An 18,012-nucleotide genomic window follows, 5' to 3' on the forward strand; every position below is an offset into this window, starting at 1 on the left:
ACTCAGCCAATCTGGGTTCAATCTCCAGCACTTCATGGTCCCCCAAGACTGCTAGGAGTGAGCGCTGAGCACTGCTGAGTGACAGAAGAAAAAAAAAAACTCACATTTGACCTCTGCCCATTTACCCTAAGACTGGTTGCACACAGACTCCCCTCTGGCCCAGAGCTTATCACCCTCATGGGTCAGCAGCAACCCAAGGGAATAGAAACACCCACTTAACAGTTTGCCAAGGTAGGAGGTCAGCACATGAGCACACCGTGGCGTCTGCCCTCTAGGCCAAGGTGCACAAATGGGAATGCTAGAGAGCTCTTGCGTCATACTTCAGCCTAGAAATCAGAGCTCCCCCTCTTAGTCAAACAGATGGCTGTGGGTGCTGGAGAGCCCTCAACTGTTCCAGAATATACAACCAACATCACAGCAAATGAAACCACAAAACTCCAGAGGTCACAACTACCCCAGGTCCTACCTCCCTCATTCTAGCTTTTGTAAATTTGACATTAGTCCAAGGGAATTCTTAGGTTGGGAACCTGGAATCCGAAGAGAACTGAAGGAAGCTCAGAGCCTCTGAAGGACCTTGACTACAGCTGTTTTTGTTTTTGTTTTTTTTTTCTTTTTTTTGGTTTTTGGGCCCCACCTGGTAACGCTCAGGTTACTCCTGGCTATGCGCTCAGAAATCACTCCTGGCTGGGATGCCTGGGGATTGAACTGCAGTCTATTCTAGGTTAGTGCGTGCTAACCTAGGTTACCCCTACCGTGCTAGCCCTAGCACGTCCTAGTTTAGCCCTACTGCTTGCGCCACTGCTCCAGCCCCTCCAGCTGTTTTTTTTTTTTCTCTCCTGTCTTCCTTTTCCTTTTGCCCAGTCTGCAAAAGGAGAATGGTGGCCCTATGGTACAGAGACCTTCCAACTTTGACATTTAGATGAGGAAAGACCCACTGAAGTCCCTGAGATAACCACTGTGGGTAATTAAGCTGGTCTGTGTCTCCAGGCTTCTGGAGTATCTTATTACCCTTGGTGTGGACTGTGCCCAAAGTAGGCCATTGCCTTGCATGCAAGATACCTCAGACTGAAAAAGAAAAAAGGGTGGGTGGGTAATTTGCATGTGAGAGTCTATCCGCCACAGTTTAGTCCCTTGAGATCATACTGGCAGTGACCTTGTGAGCATCACTAATGTGGCCCCCCAGACAACAGCGTACTGGACAACCCTGCTGGGAACTAGTATAGGGCCAATGATACATCCCTGTGACTGCTATGAGAACAAGCCTATATAGGCCAGAGTGATAGTACAGCAGTTAAGGCACTTGCCTTGCATGCAACCAACCCAAATTTGATATTCCCAGCATCTCATATGGTTCCCTGAGCTTGCCAAAAGTGATTCTTGAGTGCAGAGTCAGGAGTTATTCCTGTGCACTGCCAGGTGTGCCCTCCCCACCATAAAAATAAAACACCCTATAGGATAGTTTGGGGGTCCTGGGTATAGTGTGAGCCAGTTCCCATCTGAAAAAACATCCTTTCATTTACTACTAGGATTAAATTATGTCCCATGGGGCCAGAGCAAAAGTTCAGTGAGAAGGGCACATCCCTTGCACGCAGCTGACCAGGGTTCAATCACTGGCACCTTGTAATATCCTCAACTTACCAGGAATGATCCCTGAATATAGAGTCATAAATAAGCCTTGAACACCACCAGGTGTGGTGTCAACTCCCACCCCCACTCCAAAGTGTGTTCCAGTGCTGGGACAGAAGTATGTGTGAGGGAGACCAGTCACTTGGTCCTTTCTGGGCTGTTGCCAAATAGCAGAATGAAGTTGTAATGGGGGAGGGTGATGGCAGCAAGCTGGGCTGGGACCATGAGAAGCATCACGAGTGGGTTAATTTAGGAAGAAAGTGCGGTCCTGTCAGTCTATTCCTGTTCCCCATCAGTCTTTTTCTCCCCTTTCTCTGGCTCAGCCAGTCTCAAGCTCCCTGGGAGCCCGCCTTCCCACCCACCTCTGGAGGGCGGGACTTGGCCACATCCCAGTGTGGTGGAGTTAAATGCCACCAGCCGGCAGGAGCTGGCAAGTGTGGTACAGAGCCGGCTTGGACAGAGAAACAGCACCATGGCCAGCAAGAAAGTCTGCATTATAGGCTCCGGCAACTGGTATGCAGCTCTGTTAAGGGATATGGGAATGGAGGGAATATGGGAATGTTCACAGGACATTACAGAGGGTGGCTTGATGGATAGGAGACAGACTGGTTAGGAAACCACTGCTCCCCTGCTCTTGCTTGTGCCTGTTCTCCCAGCTCTGCTGGCCTGAGCAGCTGCACCTGTTCACCCCAAGGAGCAAGCTGCAGTGTTGCCTTGCCTGGAAAGCTGTTTGAGGGGTAGGGTGCAGGGAAAACAGAAGGCTGTCCCTATCAGCAGAGTGGTGTGATGTAGACAGAATCTCCTTTCTGCTTCTAGGTTTTTAGGGAATATGCTCTGTCACTGGGATGGGGGTGATGAAGAAATTGACAAATACTAGGGGCTGCTGAGAAATCCCAAGGTGGCACCCAGCCATCCTGTTCCTCACACCCCAACTCCTGTACTTTTCTGTCAGGGGCTCTGCCATCGCCAAGATTGTGGGCAGCAAAGCAGCCCAGCTGGCACACTTTGACCCAAAAGTGACCATGTGGGTGTTTGAGGAAGATGTTGGAGGCAGAAAACTGACTGAGATCATCAACACACAGCATGAGAATGTCAAGTACCTGCCAGGGCACAAGCTGCCCCCCAATGTGGTGAGCCCCACAACCCTGCAAGGGAGGATGAAGGGGGTGCCTCTTGTTGAAAGGGGACAATTTCAGGTGCTACTTGGATGGGGAAACATCTTAGGAAACTTACTTCAGGCTCAGGGCACCCCTTTACTCAGCTTCTGAGCACTTCTGTGAAGAAGGGGAACCTATTGCATCCCTAACCTTAGATAAGGGTTAGGGCTCCTAGATAGGAAAAACAAACAAACAAACAAACAAAAAAAAAACAGGGAGAGGGCAAGAAAGTTATCTCTAGAGCAGCCAAAAGCAGGTTCTCTGCTTCCAAATCTGAGGCTACCTGTTTTAATCCTGTTACTCATTCACTGTGTTACTAGCATAGAAGTTATTTCTTGAACTTAAGGTCTTTATTCATAGAATCCCTATTATTGGGGCCGGAGATAGCATGGAGCTAAGACTTTCATGCAGAAGGACAGTGGTTCGAATCCCGGCATCCCATGTGGTCCCCCGAGCCTGCCAGGAGCAATTTCTGAGTAGAGAGCCAGTAGTAACCCCTGAGCACTGCCGGGTGTGACCCAAAAACCAAAAAAATAAATAAAATAAAATAAATAAAAAAGAATCCCTATTATTTACTCTCCATCTGCAAAAGTGGAGCAAAAAAGAGCAGAAATGATCTCTTCCTTCTTCTTGGGGGGCCTTAAGGAACAGGCTAATAATAAAAGAAACCTTACTTGGCCTTTCTCCTGCCAAAACAAGGTCTCCTTTGGCCTCCATCTCTGTTTCATAGCCAAGGACTAGGAGATTGCTGAGAAGAGCCCAGGACAACTGAAACTAGAGAGGGAGCAATGGCTGAGGGAGAGACTCTTCCTCCAAGAATCTTATTCTACCTTTTCAGATTTAGCCCTACAAATACCCTATCCTCTCCCCTGCAAGCCTCACATTTTGTTCCCTAGATGTCCCAAATGGGGTTTGGGAGATGCTAGAAGTTTGTCACGCCATGAGCACTGGTCACTCCTACAGGTGGCTGTCCCAGATGTTGTCCAAGCTGCAGCGGCTGCTGACATCCTGATTTTTGTGGTGCCTCATCAGTTTATCGGCAAGATCTGTAACCAGCTCAAGGGCCACCTGAAGGCAGATGCTATTGGCTTATCACTTATTAAGGTGCCAAGCACACTTTTTCTTGGATGGGGAATGGCTACTATTGTGGGTGGGTGAAGTAAGAACAGAAAATAAACTTAGTAGACTAAGTTTATTATATTTTTCTTTTGATAGGGTGGAGAAAAGTGGGCTTTGAGTTGGACTGGGCCTTTGGAAAGGGTAGGGAGGTAGGGGCCAGAGCAATAGCACAGCAGATAGGGCAGTTGCCTAATCCCTGGCATCCCATATGGTCCCCCGAATCTCCCAGGAGTGATTTCTAAGTGGAGCCAGGAGTAACCCTGAGCTCCGCTGGGTATGGCCCCAAAAAAACAAAAACGAAAACAAATAAAAGGGGAGGGAGGTTGGGAACAGATAAGAGATTGCTTTGGAGTCATATGTCTTGGAGAGTTTAGGAGGTGTTAAGGGCTGCCTGGGGAATATAAAAAGCATGGTGTTTGAAAATCTGAAAGGGAAACCTGTTTGGAGCAGTGGTTAGGATGGAATTTGCATTGGAGTGCTCAAGAAGGGTTGTCTAAGTTGTGGGTACACTATCTTAGAGATTCGTTGAGGGTATGTGGAGTCTCTTCTACATGCTGTCTTCCTTCCTCAGAGCAAGCTTTGCCATGGGACCTGGGGGTCAAGGAGACAATGGTCTGGGGGGTCGGGGAGTAGGTTAATTTAGAAGAGGCAGGATTTGAGGGGGAGCACTCATTGGGCATAAAGTGCATCTGACCTGAGCTCCATCTTGTGCCCAGGGAGTAGATGAGGGCCCCAGTGGTCTGAAGCTCATCTCTGACGTGATTGCAGAGTGCCTTGGCATCCCCATGAGTGTGTTAATGGGGGCCAACATTGCCAGTGAGGTGGCTGAGGAGAAGTTCTGTGAAACAACCATTGGTGAGAACCCCGTCACCACCTACATATATAGCACATCTCCATTATATCCCTTAACCATACTCATCCCCCCATTTCACTAAGCCATCTTCTTCTTTCCATAAGGTTGGCAAAGGATGATGAACTGAAAGCATCAAAGGTGAAGGAGGGCTGGAACATCTCTAGGGCAAAGGTTGCTGGTCTTAAGGCAAATGTAGCAAAAAGATAGTCTAGAAGTTAAGGCATTAGCCTTGTAACTGTTCAGTTCAATCCCCAACAGTGCACAGTCCCCTGATCACAGAGCCAAGAATAACCCCTGAGCACCTTCAGGTGTGGCCCAATCCCTTCCCCAAATACCCCTCCAATAAATTCGTACCCTTTCTCTACTTTAGGCTGCAAGGACATGGCCCATGGACAGCTTCTGAAAGATCTGATGCAGACACCCAATTTCCGCATCACAGTGGTGCAAGAGGTTGACACAGTAGAGATCTGCGGGGCTTTGAAGGTGAGCAGAGCAATGAGGCAATGCTAGTGTTGGGAGAAGGTCCTAAAGGAGGGCCTGGCTTAGTTATGCAAGGCTACTAGGACCTCAGCTGCTCCCTTCCCCCACAAAGGACCATCCATACAATAGGAAGAACTGCAGAAGCAAGGTCTGCCAATTATTCACTATCAGCAATTTCAGTCCTCAAGGATGAAGGGGCAGGGTTAGAGAACCAAAGTGCATAGGCCCAGCCTAATGTAACAATGGGAAACAAAGAAATAAGAAATTTTGGAAAAGGGTTAGAAAGACTATATAGCTTGCCTTGTATGTAGCAGACCCTGGTTTGATCCCTAGAACCCTGGCACTACATATGGTCTCCTGAGCACCACCAGGGTGATCCTCACCCCTTTTTTTGGGGGGGAGGGGTATAGTTTTTGAGCCACACCCTACAATGCTCAGGGATTACTCCTGATTCTGTGCTCAAAAGTCTCTGCTGGCAGTCTCGGAGGACCATATGGGATGCTAGGGATCCACACCTGAAGGTGCTCAGGGACTATTCTTGGCTCTGTAATCAGGGGACAATGTGCACTGTTGGGGACTGAACTGAACAGTTACAAGGGGCGATCCTTGAGGGCAGAGTTAGGAGTATACCTTGAGCTATGCTGGGTGTGGCTCTAAAACAAACAAAGAAATTTAGGAGCATGCCCACTATACTTCACTTACTCAGTAGGTATGTACATAGTGAAGGGAAGGAGCATGAGGCAGGTGCTGAGGGCCCAAATGAGACCTGCAGACAGAGATTCTTTCTCATCTATGACTTCAATTCCCCAAAGAATATAGTGGCCATAGGTGCTGGCTTCTGTGATGGACTGGGTTTTGGCGACAACACCAAGGCAGCAGTGATTCGATTGGGGCTCATGGAGATGATCGCCTTTGCCAAGATCTTCTGCCGTGGTCCTGTGTCCTCTGCCACCTTCTTGGAGAGCTGTGGTGTTGCTGACCTCATCACTACTTGCTATGGAGGGCGGAACCGCAAGGTGGCGGAAGCCTTTGCTCGCACAGGAAAGGTAGGCCCAGGACAGAAGGAAGAAGGTGGAGAGGGGAGACTTGGTATCATGGTAAAGGAACTTGGTTTGAGTCTCTTGAACATAAACATTAGGATTGTGTGAACATGCACAGCCTTTCTTTTTTTTTTTTTTTTTTTTTTTTTGGTTTTTGGGCCACACCCGGCAGTGCTCAGAGGTTACTCCTGGCTGTCTGCTCAGAAATAGCTCCTGGCAGGCACGGGGGACCATATTGGACACCGGATTCGAACCAACCACCTTAGGTCCTGGATCGACTGCTTGCAAGGCTAGCACCGCTGTGCTATCTCTCCAGGCCCTGCACAGCCTTTCTTCCCTCCAAAACCCCCACCGTTTATCTGAGCCTTATACTGTGATTCACACACCCATAGCTTTCTTTTCCACGCACCTATCCTGTCTTCTTCACAGCCGATTGAGCAACTGGAGAAGGAGATGCTGAATGGGCAGAAGCTGCAGGGGCCCCAGACAGCCCGAGAACTTCATAGCATCATCAAGCAGAAGGGCCTGTTGCAAAAGTAAGTATTTGCCTCAGCCACACTGGTTGAAGCACTGAAGCCAAGAGTCTTTTCATTACCTTCACCTTCTTGTGCAGATACTATTTTTACAGACATAGACTATTTTTACAGAGATAGCCAGTGAGGCCAATTGCTAGTTTATGGTCTTTGTTTTTTGTGGGGTATTTTTGGGGTTTTGTGAGGTCATGTCCTGTGGTGCTCAGGGGTTATTCCCAGCTTTGCACCAGAAATCACTCCTGGAAGACTCAGGAGACCATATGAGATGCATCGGACCAGGGTCGGCCACATGCAAGGCAAATGCCCTACCCGCTGTGCTTTCGCTCTGTCCTCAGTTATGGTTCTTTGTTTTGGTTTATTTGGGCCATACCATGTGGTGCTCATAATCACTCCTGGTGGTGCTCAAGAGACCAATATGCAGGGCTGGGAACTGAACCAGGGTTGGCTGCATACAAAGCAAGTATCTTAATTTCTATCTTATATCTCTGGCCCTTGTTTACGGTCTTTGTACTCATTGTCTAATGCTCTTTATACCACCTTGCTTTCTCTTTGTCCTTTCTTCCCTGCCCTCAGCTGTATGGGTTGAATTTCTAGAGCAACAAGAATAAGTTAAGTTTGGAGTGATAGCACAGTGAATAGGGCATTTGCCTTTCATATGACCAACCCAGTTTGATCCCTGACAACTTATATGGTCCCCTGAACACTGCTGGGAGTGATTCCTGAGTGCAGAGCCAGGAGTAACCACAGAGCATAACCAGATGTGGTCCAAAATAAACAAAAAATAAGTGTATCATGGGCTGGAGCAATTGTACAGCTTGCCTTGCATGCAGCAGATCCATGCTCAATTTCTAGTATCCCATATGGTTCTCTGGACCCTTCAAGACTGACTGATGAGTGCAAAGTGAGGAGTAACCCCTGAACATGCAAAAAACAAAAATCAAACAAATAAAAAAGAATAAGTACATCTGACTATCCTGCCTCTGTCTATTCCCATTGGGGCTGGGGAGATAGCTCAGGGTTCACTGGTATATACCTTTCACTCAAGGTCCCAAGTGACACTGTACTACCACCACCACCATCCCCAACTGGGCCTCAGCATTTTCTGCTTAGTTCTGAGTATTTTCTTTTCTTTCTTTTTTGTTTTTTTGGGTCACACCCAGTGGTACTTAGGTGTTACTCCTGGCTCTCACTGTTACTCAGTGGCAGACTTGGGGGACCATCTGGGGTACAAGGGATTGAATTGGATACAAGGCAAGTGCCCATTGTTCTATAACACTCCTGCCCAGTTCTGAGCATTTTCTTTGGAAAAATTCCTGCTCTCAGGAATTACTCCTGGTGGTGCTCTGGGGACCATAGGGGGTCTGCTGTACTATCACTCTAGCCTCAGTTCTGAGCATTTTCTTTTTTTTTTTTTTTTTTTTTTTTTTTTTTTTTTTGTGGTTTTTGGGTCACACCCGGCAGTGCTCAGGGGTTACTCCTGGCTCCACGCTCAGAAATTGCTCCTGGCAGGCACGGGGGACCATATGGGACACTGGGATTCGAACCGATGACCTCCTGCATGAAAGGCAAACGCCTTACCTCCATGCTATCTCTCCGGCCCCAGTTCTGAGCATTTTCTGATGCTTCTGGTATCATCAGGAGTTGGCACTACTTTGGATTCCCCCCCATACCCCCCAAAAAAAGCTCTTTCCCCATGGCCTTTTGTCACCGAATCTTACTCTCAAGTGTGAGAACAATCTCTACTTCCTAAGAACATAAATACAATGGGGGTGATAGATTGATTCTGTTGGTCTGAGAAGGAATCCTTGTACGCACATGAAAAAGGCTCAATAGATCAGCTCATGACTGGTCAGGGTGAAGCCTCCTGGCTAAGGAAGTAGGAAGAGGCTGGAACGAAGGAAATTGGCATTTACTGAACACTTTATATAACATTTACTATCTTTATTAATTTTTTCTACTAGGGGTGTGTCTATGTGTGTATGTGTGTTGGCGACAAGAATTAAGGTGTGTGCGTGCGAGTGCACATGTGTGTTGGTGATGAGAATTAAACCCAGTGTCACATATACAAGGCAAATGCTCTATTGATTAGCTATATCCCTAGCTCAAGACTAGTCCTATTTTATAGCTGATGATACTGAGGTGCAGTGAAATTGCCTTGGCCAGTTGGCTTCATGAATACAAGATATTTCTCTCTCTCTCTCTCTCTCTCTCTCTCTCTCTCTCTCTCTCTCTCTCTCTCTCTCTCTCTTTCTCTCTCTCTCTCTCTCTCGTTTTTGGGTCACACCCAGCAGCACTCAGGGGTTACTCCTGGCTCTACGCTTAGAAATCGCTTCTGGCAGGCTCGGGGAACCATATGGGATGTCAAGGATTCGAACCACCGTCCTTCTTCATGCAAGGCAAATGCCTTACCTCCATTCTATCTCTCCAGCCCAATTTATTTTCTCTTTTGATGAGGGACACACTTGGGAATGCTTAGGAGTAACTCCTGGCTTTGCACTCAAGAATTACTCTTAGAGGACTGGAGTGATAGCACAGTGATCGGGTGTTTGCCTTGCACGCGGCTGACCAGGATAGACCCAGGTTTGATTCACAGCATCCCATAAGGTCCCCTGAGCCTGCAAGGAGTGATTTCTGAGTGCAGAGCCAGGAGTAACCCCTGAGCACCGCCAGATGTGACCCAAAAACAAACAAATAAACAAACAAAAAATGCAGGACTACGAATTTCAAATTATCAGCAACTAGAAACTAAGTATCAGTATTTGCTTGGGCACAAAGGCAAAACAGTAGGGGAGTGGAAAGTTAGGTGAAAGATGGGGAGTTTAGTATGCTAAGCTGTGTCCCTCCTGTCCTTTCTAGGTTCCCTCTATTCATGGCTGTGTACAGGATATGCTATGAGAATCTGCCAGTGACTGAATTCATCCACTGCCTGCGCAATCACCCAGAACATATGTGAATGGGCCCAGAGTCCAGGCCAGGAAGATTCTTTGCCCCAGTGGAGACAGGCAGAAGCTTGGGGTACCTGGCCAAAAAGATCTGGGACTCCTCCTGGAGCAGCCTTTCTCAACTTTTCACCAAAGGACAGAAGGTTGTGAAGCCCAGCTACCTGCCTGGAAATGCTGAACCACCGAGTGGCTTGCAGCTGCCTCCTGCCACATCTTTCCAGAAATAGAGCTGCCTTGTCCCTCTTCAGATGTTGGGTTTTTAACTAGTCTTGTGAGATGGAAATGATCAAGCCCAAGTGCTGCCTTATTTGAGTATTGGAGGGGGGGGTGTAGAAAGAGAGAGAGGCTAAGTAAGAGCTGCTTACTGCTGCCTCAAAGACCAGGAATCGTGTCCAAAAGCCCAGCATACTGATAAAGTACATCAGCCACAAGAGGAATGAGGCAAGGGCTAAGCAGGAGGGGTCTGGGCTTTGAGGTTGACAAAGGCCCTGGGGACTCCTCTGCTCTGACCTCTGCCAGGCCCCACACAGCTTCAATGGATCTCAGTGTTTGTTAACAAAATACAAAGATCTCAAACAACTGCCTTCTCCTAGCAACATCTGCGTTCTCAGAAACCTCTGTCATTTCCTACTCCCCCAGGCTGCCCTGGCACCAGAGTTGCTGCTAGACTGGCATCTCTGCCCCCCAGGGCTTGCCATTCTCCCCCAGAGACTTCCTGGTTTCTAATTCTTTGTCAGCTTCTCCCCACCCTGTGTGACCTTTCCAAGTCTTCCCTCACCCTCCCTACTAGCACCCTCTTTGAGAAGCAGGAACTTAATCTGCTGATATAGCAATACCTTTTCATAGCTGCCTGGGATCACTGCTCCTAGTGACATTTGTATTTGCCCTGCCTCCTTTCTGGAGTGATGTGGTGTGGTGTGGTGGTGGTGGTGGTGGTGGTGGTGTGTGTGTGTGTGTGTGTGTGTGTGTGTAGAAAGGGGGAAATGGAGAGAAAGAAGGAGGGAGGGAGGGGAGAGAGAGAGAAAGAGAGAGAGGGAGAGAAAGAGAGAATGCCCAAGAGAGCCTCTAATGCTCCTGCAGCCAACTCGAGCTCAGAGTGTGTGTGGGTGGGGGGGATGGAGAAAGAGAGAGGGAGGGAGAGAGAGAATGCCAAGAGCGCCTCATACTCCTGCAGCACCTCGCTGGCTCAATTTCCTCCTCCCAAATCCAGTACCTCTTTCTCAGCTATCCCATGTCTATCCAAAACAAGTAACTCATACCTATATGTGAAAACCAGGGGCCCTGAAAATGGACAGGGAATGGAGGGGTCCTGACATTCCAAGGCCAGCTCCTCCTAGTTGTCTGAAGGTGCAGCAGCTAGAAAACATTACCCCTCTTGGAGCCTGAGAGATAGCACGTATGGCGCAACACTGGTTTGGACCCAGCACTAGACAATAGTCTCAGAGTACCACCCGGAACCAGGAGTCTAAGTGTGGCTCCTAAACAAAATAAAACAAAAATCAGGGGAAGGAAACACAGGAAGGGAGAAGGGAAGGAGCTGACCTAAGACTGGCCTAGCTCCAGGGCACGGTGGCAGCCAGAGATGGCCAAAGTCAGCAGCCAGTCTCTGGGCTATAAATAGGCGCCAGGAGGCTGCTGCGCCTGCAGAAGAGGCTCTCAGCTTGCTGTGGCGGCCCCTGGTGGCACCAGATTCAACTTTCTCTCCTCCTGGGCAAGTTAGGGAGGCAGGAGTAGTGTGGGGAGGGAGAATAGGGCCTGGAACCGGGAGCCTGGTGGGTGATAGTCAGCCCCTGCAGCCTCGGACAGGCCAACACCTTTGCCTATTCTCGTTCACTGCCCAATGAATGGAAGGGATGCTTGTCCACCCCAAATGCATGCATCTTCCAGAAAGAGGTTGGAGAAAGGGTGCTCCAGGACGTGGTTAGACTGTGGTGTCAGGCCGGAGAGATAGCATAGCGGTAGGGCGTTTTGCCTTGCAAAGAAAGAAAAAGAAATCCGCTTTATACAGTTTTTTATAGGATGCCGGGATTCGTTGTTTTTTTGTTTTTCCTTTTTTTTTTTTTTCTTTCTTTCTTTTTTTTTTTTTTTGGTTTTTGGGCCACACCCGGCGGTGCTCAGGGGTTACTCCTGGCTGTCTGCTCAGAAATAGCTCCTGGCAGGCACGGGGGACCATATGGGACACCGGGATTCGAACCAACCACCTTTGGTCCTGGATCGGCTGCTTGCAAGGCAAACGCCGCTGTGCTATCTCTCCGGGCCCAGGATGTCGGGATTCGAACCACCGTCCTTCTGCATGCAAGGCAAACACCCTATCTCCATGCTATCTCTTCGGCCCCTTTCTACTTTATAATCCTGCTGCTCACACCTGTAGCGGCAGAGCCTTGGGACCTTCTGGGTCCCTTGCCGGCGCTTTGCAAGGCTTTGAGGTCACCTAAAGGAGGAGAAAAGTGAGATTCCTCGGAGCCCACTCCGGCCTCGGCCAAGCAGCCGCATCCGTGGCCCTCGCGTTTTCCTCCTACCTGAGCTCGGCCGCAGGAGCTTCGGGCTGTAGGGGCCACCTGCAAAAGGCCGAACCCCGAGACAATATTCCTAGCTAACGGGGACTGTCACCGCGCCCCGGGCTGGGGAGTCACGACTCTCTGTTTCGGAAAAGCCGCCTTTGTGTGCCTAAGTGCCAAGCCTAAATGCAGCCGACACAGCCGGGGCCATCGAGCCTCGTTGCTCAGCGGCGGCGAAGGACTACAACTCCCAGGATGCAACGGGGCACCGCGCCGGGGGAGGCGGGGTCGCGAGGTCAGAGGCCCGGATGCCGGAAGTCGACAGAGCGGAAGTGCGAAGCTGACAGCCGCCGGCTCGGCCTCCCGCCTCCCGGGTGGGCTTGCGCGGACGGTACGTTCTCGGCGGCTTGGAGCAAAGTCGTGGGGCGTGTGAGCGGGGCCCCGGATGGAGAGGGAGGAAGGAAAGGGGGGGCTCTCCTCGGCAATAGCGTCTCAGAGTTTGGGCTCTTCCGGGTTGTCCTCACGTGGGTGGGGAATGCCGGGGTTGTGCGCATGCGCGGCGTCGGCGTGACCGGAGGCTGCCAGCAGGGGGCGCTGGTGGGAGCGAGCGGGCCTGCCTGCTACCTGGTCCCGGGAAGCGCCTCGTCCCGCTGCTCTCCGGCTGCAGACCCCGGAGCCCAGAGGTCACGGGCCGCCACCTCCGCCGCCTGTGCAAGCCCGCAGGCGCCTCCCGGTACGTACGCTCGTGCCCAGCGACTCCTCCTCCCCGACCGCTGCGCCCTTGCCGGGCCGGGTCCCCGTCTTTTGCAAGCTGTCAGCGCTCGGAACCAACGCCTCGCTTCTCTGCTGCCCCAGCTTAGCATTCCACGGCACGCCTTTGTCCTGCTCACTCGCGGCCTTGTCCTTCGCGTGAAGTCTTCGTCTTGGGGCCTCTTAAGGTTGCTTGTTTGTCTCCCGCTGTCTGTAAACTCCGTTGAGGCAGAAAACAGGTTATCTTTCTTGTTTGTTGTTTTGGTTATTTTTGGTTTTTGGGTCACACCCGGCAGCGCTCAGGGGTTCCTCCTGGCTCTGCGCTCAGAAATCGCCCCTGGCAGGCACGGTGGACCATATGGGATGCCGGGATTCGAACCAGTGTCCTTCTGTATCTAAACAAACACCCTACCTCCATGCTATCTCTCCGAGCCCACAGGTTATCATTTATAAGATAACACTCAGCTATGAGCCCAAAACACAGGGTCCCCCATCTTCCTCTTTCCTTTAAAACTACCCTTTTGGGGCCAGAGAGATAGCACCAGGGGTAGGGTGTTTGCCTTGCACGCAGCCGATCCTGGACGGACCTGGGTTTGATTCCTGGCATCCCATATAGTCCCCCAAGCCTGCCAGCAGCGACTTCTAAAGCCAGGAATAACCCCTGAGCGCCGCTGGATGTGGCCCACAAACCAAAAAACATTTAAAAAAAAATAAAACCCTAGCACTATGGTTTTGTTTTTTCATTATTATTGTTGTTGTTTGGCTTTTTTTTTTTTTTTTGGTTTTTGGGCCACACCCTGTGACGCTCAGGGGTTACTCCTGGCTATGCGCTCAGAAGTTGCTCCCGGCTTCTTGGGGGACCATATGGGACGCCGGGGGATCGAACCGTGGTCCGTCCTAGGCTAGCGCAGGCAAGGCAGGCACCTTACCTCCAGCGCCACCGCCCGGCCCCTGTTTGGCATTTTTTATTTGGTTTGATTTGGTTTGGTTTTTGGGTCACACCGGGCGGCGCCCAGGGGTTACTCCTGGCTCTGTGCTCAGAAATTGCTCCGCTCAGAAATTGCTCCTGGCAGGCTAGGGGAACCATATGGGAAACCAGGAATCAAATCACCAAGCCCACCAGGTGGGCTGACCCGCCTGCCCTGACCCGCCTGGTGGATTTTGTTCCAGAAAAATAAAGAAAGAGCAATTTGGCACCTTTGGAGAGACACCATGAGAGAGAAGCCAGTGACTCCATGATTTCTGCCTGGCTTGGTTTATTAATTTTTCACAGCCACCTGCATTAGACCTGTCCTTGTGGTTGAAGGACAAAGTATGGGGTAATCTCACAAACCATGGGGATTTATTTTATGACCAGTGCTGCCTTAAGAGCATCCACAAGGGGCCGGGCGGTGGCGCTAGAGGTAAGGTGCCTGCCTTTCCTGCGCTAGCCTAGGACGGACCGCGGTTCAATCCCCCGGCTTCCCATATAGTCCCCCAAGCCAGGAGCGACTTCTGAGCCCATAGCCAGGAGTAACCCCTGAGCATCAAATGGGTGTGGCCCAAAAACAAAACAAAACAAAACAAAACAAGAGCATCCTCAAAAGACACAGGAACCCACAGCTCTGCTCTTGAATTTGACATAGAGCATTTTTGGTGCGAGGATGAATCCCCAGTGGGGTGGAGAACTGCAGTGAAGGTGCTTGCCTTGCTTGTGGCCAACCTGGATTCGATCCCTAGCTTTCCATCTGGTTCCCCAAGCACTGCCAGGGTCAGGAGGAACCCGTGAGTATTGCCAGATGTGGCCCCCAAACCAACCAACAAAAATGCAAGGGCCAGAGCAATAGCACAGCTGTTAGAACGTTTCCTCATGCTGCCAAGTTCAATTCCCGATATCTATTGTGGTACCCTGGGCCCTCCAGGAGTGATTACTGAGCTCAGGAATAACACTTGAGCACCACTAGATGTGGCCCAACAACAAAAAGAATCACTTCTGACAGTTCTTGGGGGGGGGACCATATGGGATGTCGGGGATTGAACCCAAGTGAGCTTCATGCAAGGTAAGCATCCTGCACACTGTATTACATTCCAGTAAATCTAAACTGGAAGGAATTAAGTTCTCCTTTGTGAGGGAACCTCACTAACAATGCCTACAAGGGAACACAGGGTTCACTGTGACCAGAAATGATCAGGCCACCCCTACTGTGCTTGGGGTTGCCAAGGGGTGCTGATAACCTAATGATCATGTGGTGGTACCTCCATCTAATCGCGTCTACCACTGCATCGCCTTTTTCTTGGGGGGATGGGTTTCCTGGGTCACAACTGGCGGCACTTGGGTTACTTCTAGCTTTGTGCTCCTTGCAGGCTCAGGGGACCATATGGGATGCCGGGAATCGAACTAGAGCCCACTCTGGATTGGCCACATGCAAGGCAAATGCCCTACTGCTGTGCTATCTCTCATTGCATTGCTTTTTAACCCCTGGACCCTTTCCAGTCCCTAAAAGAATGAGTTTTCCTATGAAGAAACCTGAGCCTTTTGGTCTTCCCTGTATGGGGGGCAGCGGGGAGAGCCTATAAAAGAAAAGAGCCATATGGTCTTTGTAGATTATATATCTTATTGGCATTTTCCATAATGTTTTCCCACTTTTGCTTAAACCTACTTACTAATCACTCCATAATACTTAATCTGTGCTTCTTTTACCTCTAGATAATACAACCTTTATTTTAGACCCTCACCTATGTACCAGTATTTCCAGTTGGCATAATGGTCCCCTCTGCTCTGTCCAGTCATGCATTCTCTAGTCTAATTCAGTATTCGAGTTTTATTGTGGATTGAAATTGTTCTTTTTCTGTATTCCACAGATCAGTGAAATTATAACAAATTTATCTTTCAATTTATCTTGCTCAGTAGGATAACCTCCCAATTCTAATTTACAGTGAACTGCATGGCTTTAATTTTTCTTGTGGCTACATAGTATCCCATTGTATATTTACCACAATTTTCTTTTTCCATTCACCTGTCATTAGGCACTTGGTTTGTTTCCGTATCCTGTCTATTGTATTAAGAAACAATGAATGTAGGTGTGCAAATATTTTCTCTTTTCTTTTTGGTCTTAAATTTTTTTTCCTACTGAAAAAGACTTTAATGAGGATAATCTGTGAGCCTTCCTCCAGACCCTGAGAGTCTGGGGAGACTTCAGTACCCAGGCAGGTCCCAGAAGCTATTGTCTTGCTGCCTGGGCTCCTCAATCCTGACTTTCAATAAATATAGTGCAAACTGTCCGCAAATGGGAGCGCTGTCAGACACTCAAACACAGACCACAAACACATAGCTAGGATCATGTGCAAAAGCATGATCATGCATAACTAAAGCCCCACACACACATACACAACTAGCCCTCCTGACACACACACACACACACACACACACACACACACACACACACACACACACACACACACCTTTCTCTTTCTCAATGTTTGGCTTGAAACAGGGGGATTCCCTCCTGGCTCAGAGGAGTGGTACCAGGGTGTTCCAGCCTAGGCTGTGTTCCCCCAGTCTAGGGATTGGGGGTGGTTTTGGGCTTAATTCTGACTCTGCTCAGGACTTGCTACTAATAGGGTTCAGAGGACCATATGTGGTACCTAGGATCGAACCCAGGGTGGTTTTGTGCAAGGCAAGTTCCTCATTTTACTCTCTCTCTGACTCTTCTCCCTATTTTTATTTTATTTTTTTAATTTTGGGCCACATCCAGGGTCTCAGGGGCTTCCTGGGCTCTGTTCAGGGATTACTCCTGGAGGGCCCACTGGACATAGGGAACGTTGTGTGCATGTTAAGTATTCTACCCACTCACTATACTGTATCTCTGGCCCCATTCTCCCTTTTATGATGGAGTTAATTGGTTTGTTTTGTTGCTGACCTTTATGATTTTGGATGTCTGTCGTTATTTCAAGTATTTTGTACAACTATTTTCTCCCCATCTTCTTGAGGGGTCTTTTTTAGGGCAGGCTCAGGATTATATGGGATCCCAGGGATCGAACCTAGTCCATCTACATTCAACACAAGTCCCTTCCTCATCCTTCTATCTTTCCAGCCCCTGATCTTTGATCCACATTGAATTACTTTTTGTGTATGAGATAGAATAAAATTTCATTTTTGTTTTTGTTTGGGGCCACATCTGACAATATTTAAGGCTCTGGGGGAGGGGCGCCGGGTCAGCCAAATACAAAGTAAGCACCCTGCCCACTGTGATACCACTTCAGCCCTCACCACTCTCTTTCTTTTAATTAGCAAGTCTGGGCCAGAGAGGTCGTATAGTGGATGGAGCACTTACCTTGCACAAAGCTGGCTCAGGTTCAGTCCTTGGCATCCTGAGCATAGTGAGGTATGGCCAAAAAATAAAATCTGTTTCTCCCTGACCTAAGGAAATGCATAAGCATTTATGAAGCTTATGGGAAGATGATTTATGGACATGTTGGGGCCCTGGCCAAGAACCTGTGTCCTTTACTTAATGTCAATTCCAGTTCAGTGCACTCCATTAATTTTTGTCAGTGACTTGTTGCCTATTCTCATCTAGTGATCGATCTTGAGCGTGTGTGGCCAAAAAAAAAAAAAAAGTTTAATAGGCCCTAAGATCTGAATCTACTCTGTCTTGTAGGTGACAACATGCCTACTGCCAAGCAACTAGCAGACATTGGTTACAAGACCTTCTCCAGCTCCATGATTCTACTCACCGTGTATGGGGGCTACCTCTGCAGCGCCCGAGCCTACCGGTATTTCCAGCGGCAAAGCTCCCAGAGACAGGCTGCAGAAGAACAGAAGACCTCAGGAGCCTTGTAAACAAGGGAGTTTTTTTCCTCTGAGCAGAGAGCCTGAGACATGCTGTGGGGAGACCTCACCTGCAATTATTTCCAAATGAGAGAACTAGGACTGTAATGGTTTTCAGATGATCATGCTTTACCCAACACTGCTAGATATGGGAGGTTATCAGATCATATCAGGAATGGGAAAGTGAGGCACACCAATAAATATTTT

At 49.2% G+C, this 18,012-nt stretch overlaps 2 protein-coding genes across 3 annotated transcripts; both read left to right on the plus strand.

The window, feature by feature from the left end:
- Positions 1-1,349: 1,349 nt before the first annotated feature.
- On the plus strand, positions 1,350-10,330 carry GPD1 (glycerol-3-phosphate dehydrogenase 1). The gene is made up of 8 exons (XM_049783526.1): positions 1,350-2,139; positions 2,579-2,756; positions 3,747-3,887; positions 4,619-4,757; positions 5,126-5,238; positions 6,048-6,281; positions 6,705-6,811; positions 9,665-10,330. Exons 1-8 carry the CDS (start codon positions 2,099-2,101, stop codon positions 9,759-9,761), a joined length of 1,050 nt encoding a protein of 349 aa, XP_049639483.1. The 5' UTR covers positions 1,350-2,098; the 3' UTR covers positions 9,762-10,330.
- A 2,151-nt stretch (positions 10,331-12,481) lies between these two features.
- On the plus strand, positions 12,482-18,012 carry LOC126022653 (cytochrome c oxidase assembly protein COX14). Of its 2 annotated transcripts, none has more exons than XM_049783628.1 (2): positions 12,482-12,639; positions 17,636-18,012. In XM_049783628.1, the coding sequence occupies exons 1-2, from the start codon at positions 12,504-12,506 to the stop codon at positions 17,815-17,817; spliced, it is 318 nt and encodes a 105-aa protein (XP_049639585.1). In that variant the 5' UTR covers positions 12,482-12,503; the 3' UTR covers positions 17,818-18,012. The 2 variants fall into 2 exon arrangements, with proteins under 2 accessions (XP_049639585.1, XP_049639584.1); XM_049783627.1 differs by lacking the exon at positions 12,482-12,639 and adding an exon at positions 12,800-12,981.

This window comes from Suncus etruscus, chromosome 11 (assembly GCF_024139225.1).
Source record: "Suncus etruscus isolate mSunEtr1 chromosome 11, mSunEtr1.pri.cur, whole genome shotgun sequence".
Classification (NCBI taxonomy): domain Eukaryota; kingdom Metazoa; phylum Chordata; class Mammalia; order Eulipotyphla; family Soricidae; genus Suncus; species Suncus etruscus.

Coding starts and splice junctions, on each gene's coding strand:
- LOC126022653 (XM_049783627.1), top strand. CDS start 12,801: ATGCGCGGCGTCGGCGTGACCGGAGGCTGCCAGCAGGGGGCGCTGGTG. Junction 12,982..17,635: donor AAGCCCGCAGGCGCCTCCCG/GTACGTACGCTC, acceptor TCTGTCTTGTAG/GTGACAACATGCCTACTGCC.
- GPD1 (XM_049783526.1), top strand. CDS start 2,099: ATGGCCAGCAAGAAAGTCTGCATTATAGGCTCCGGCAACTG. Junction 2,757..3,746: donor ACAAGCTGCCCCCCAATGTG/GTGAGCCCCACA, acceptor TCACTCCTACAG/GTGGCTGTCCCAGATGTTGT. Junction 5,239..6,047: donor AGATCTGCGGGGCTTTGAAG/GTGAGCAGAGCA, acceptor AATTCCCCAAAG/AATATAGTGGCCATAGGTGC.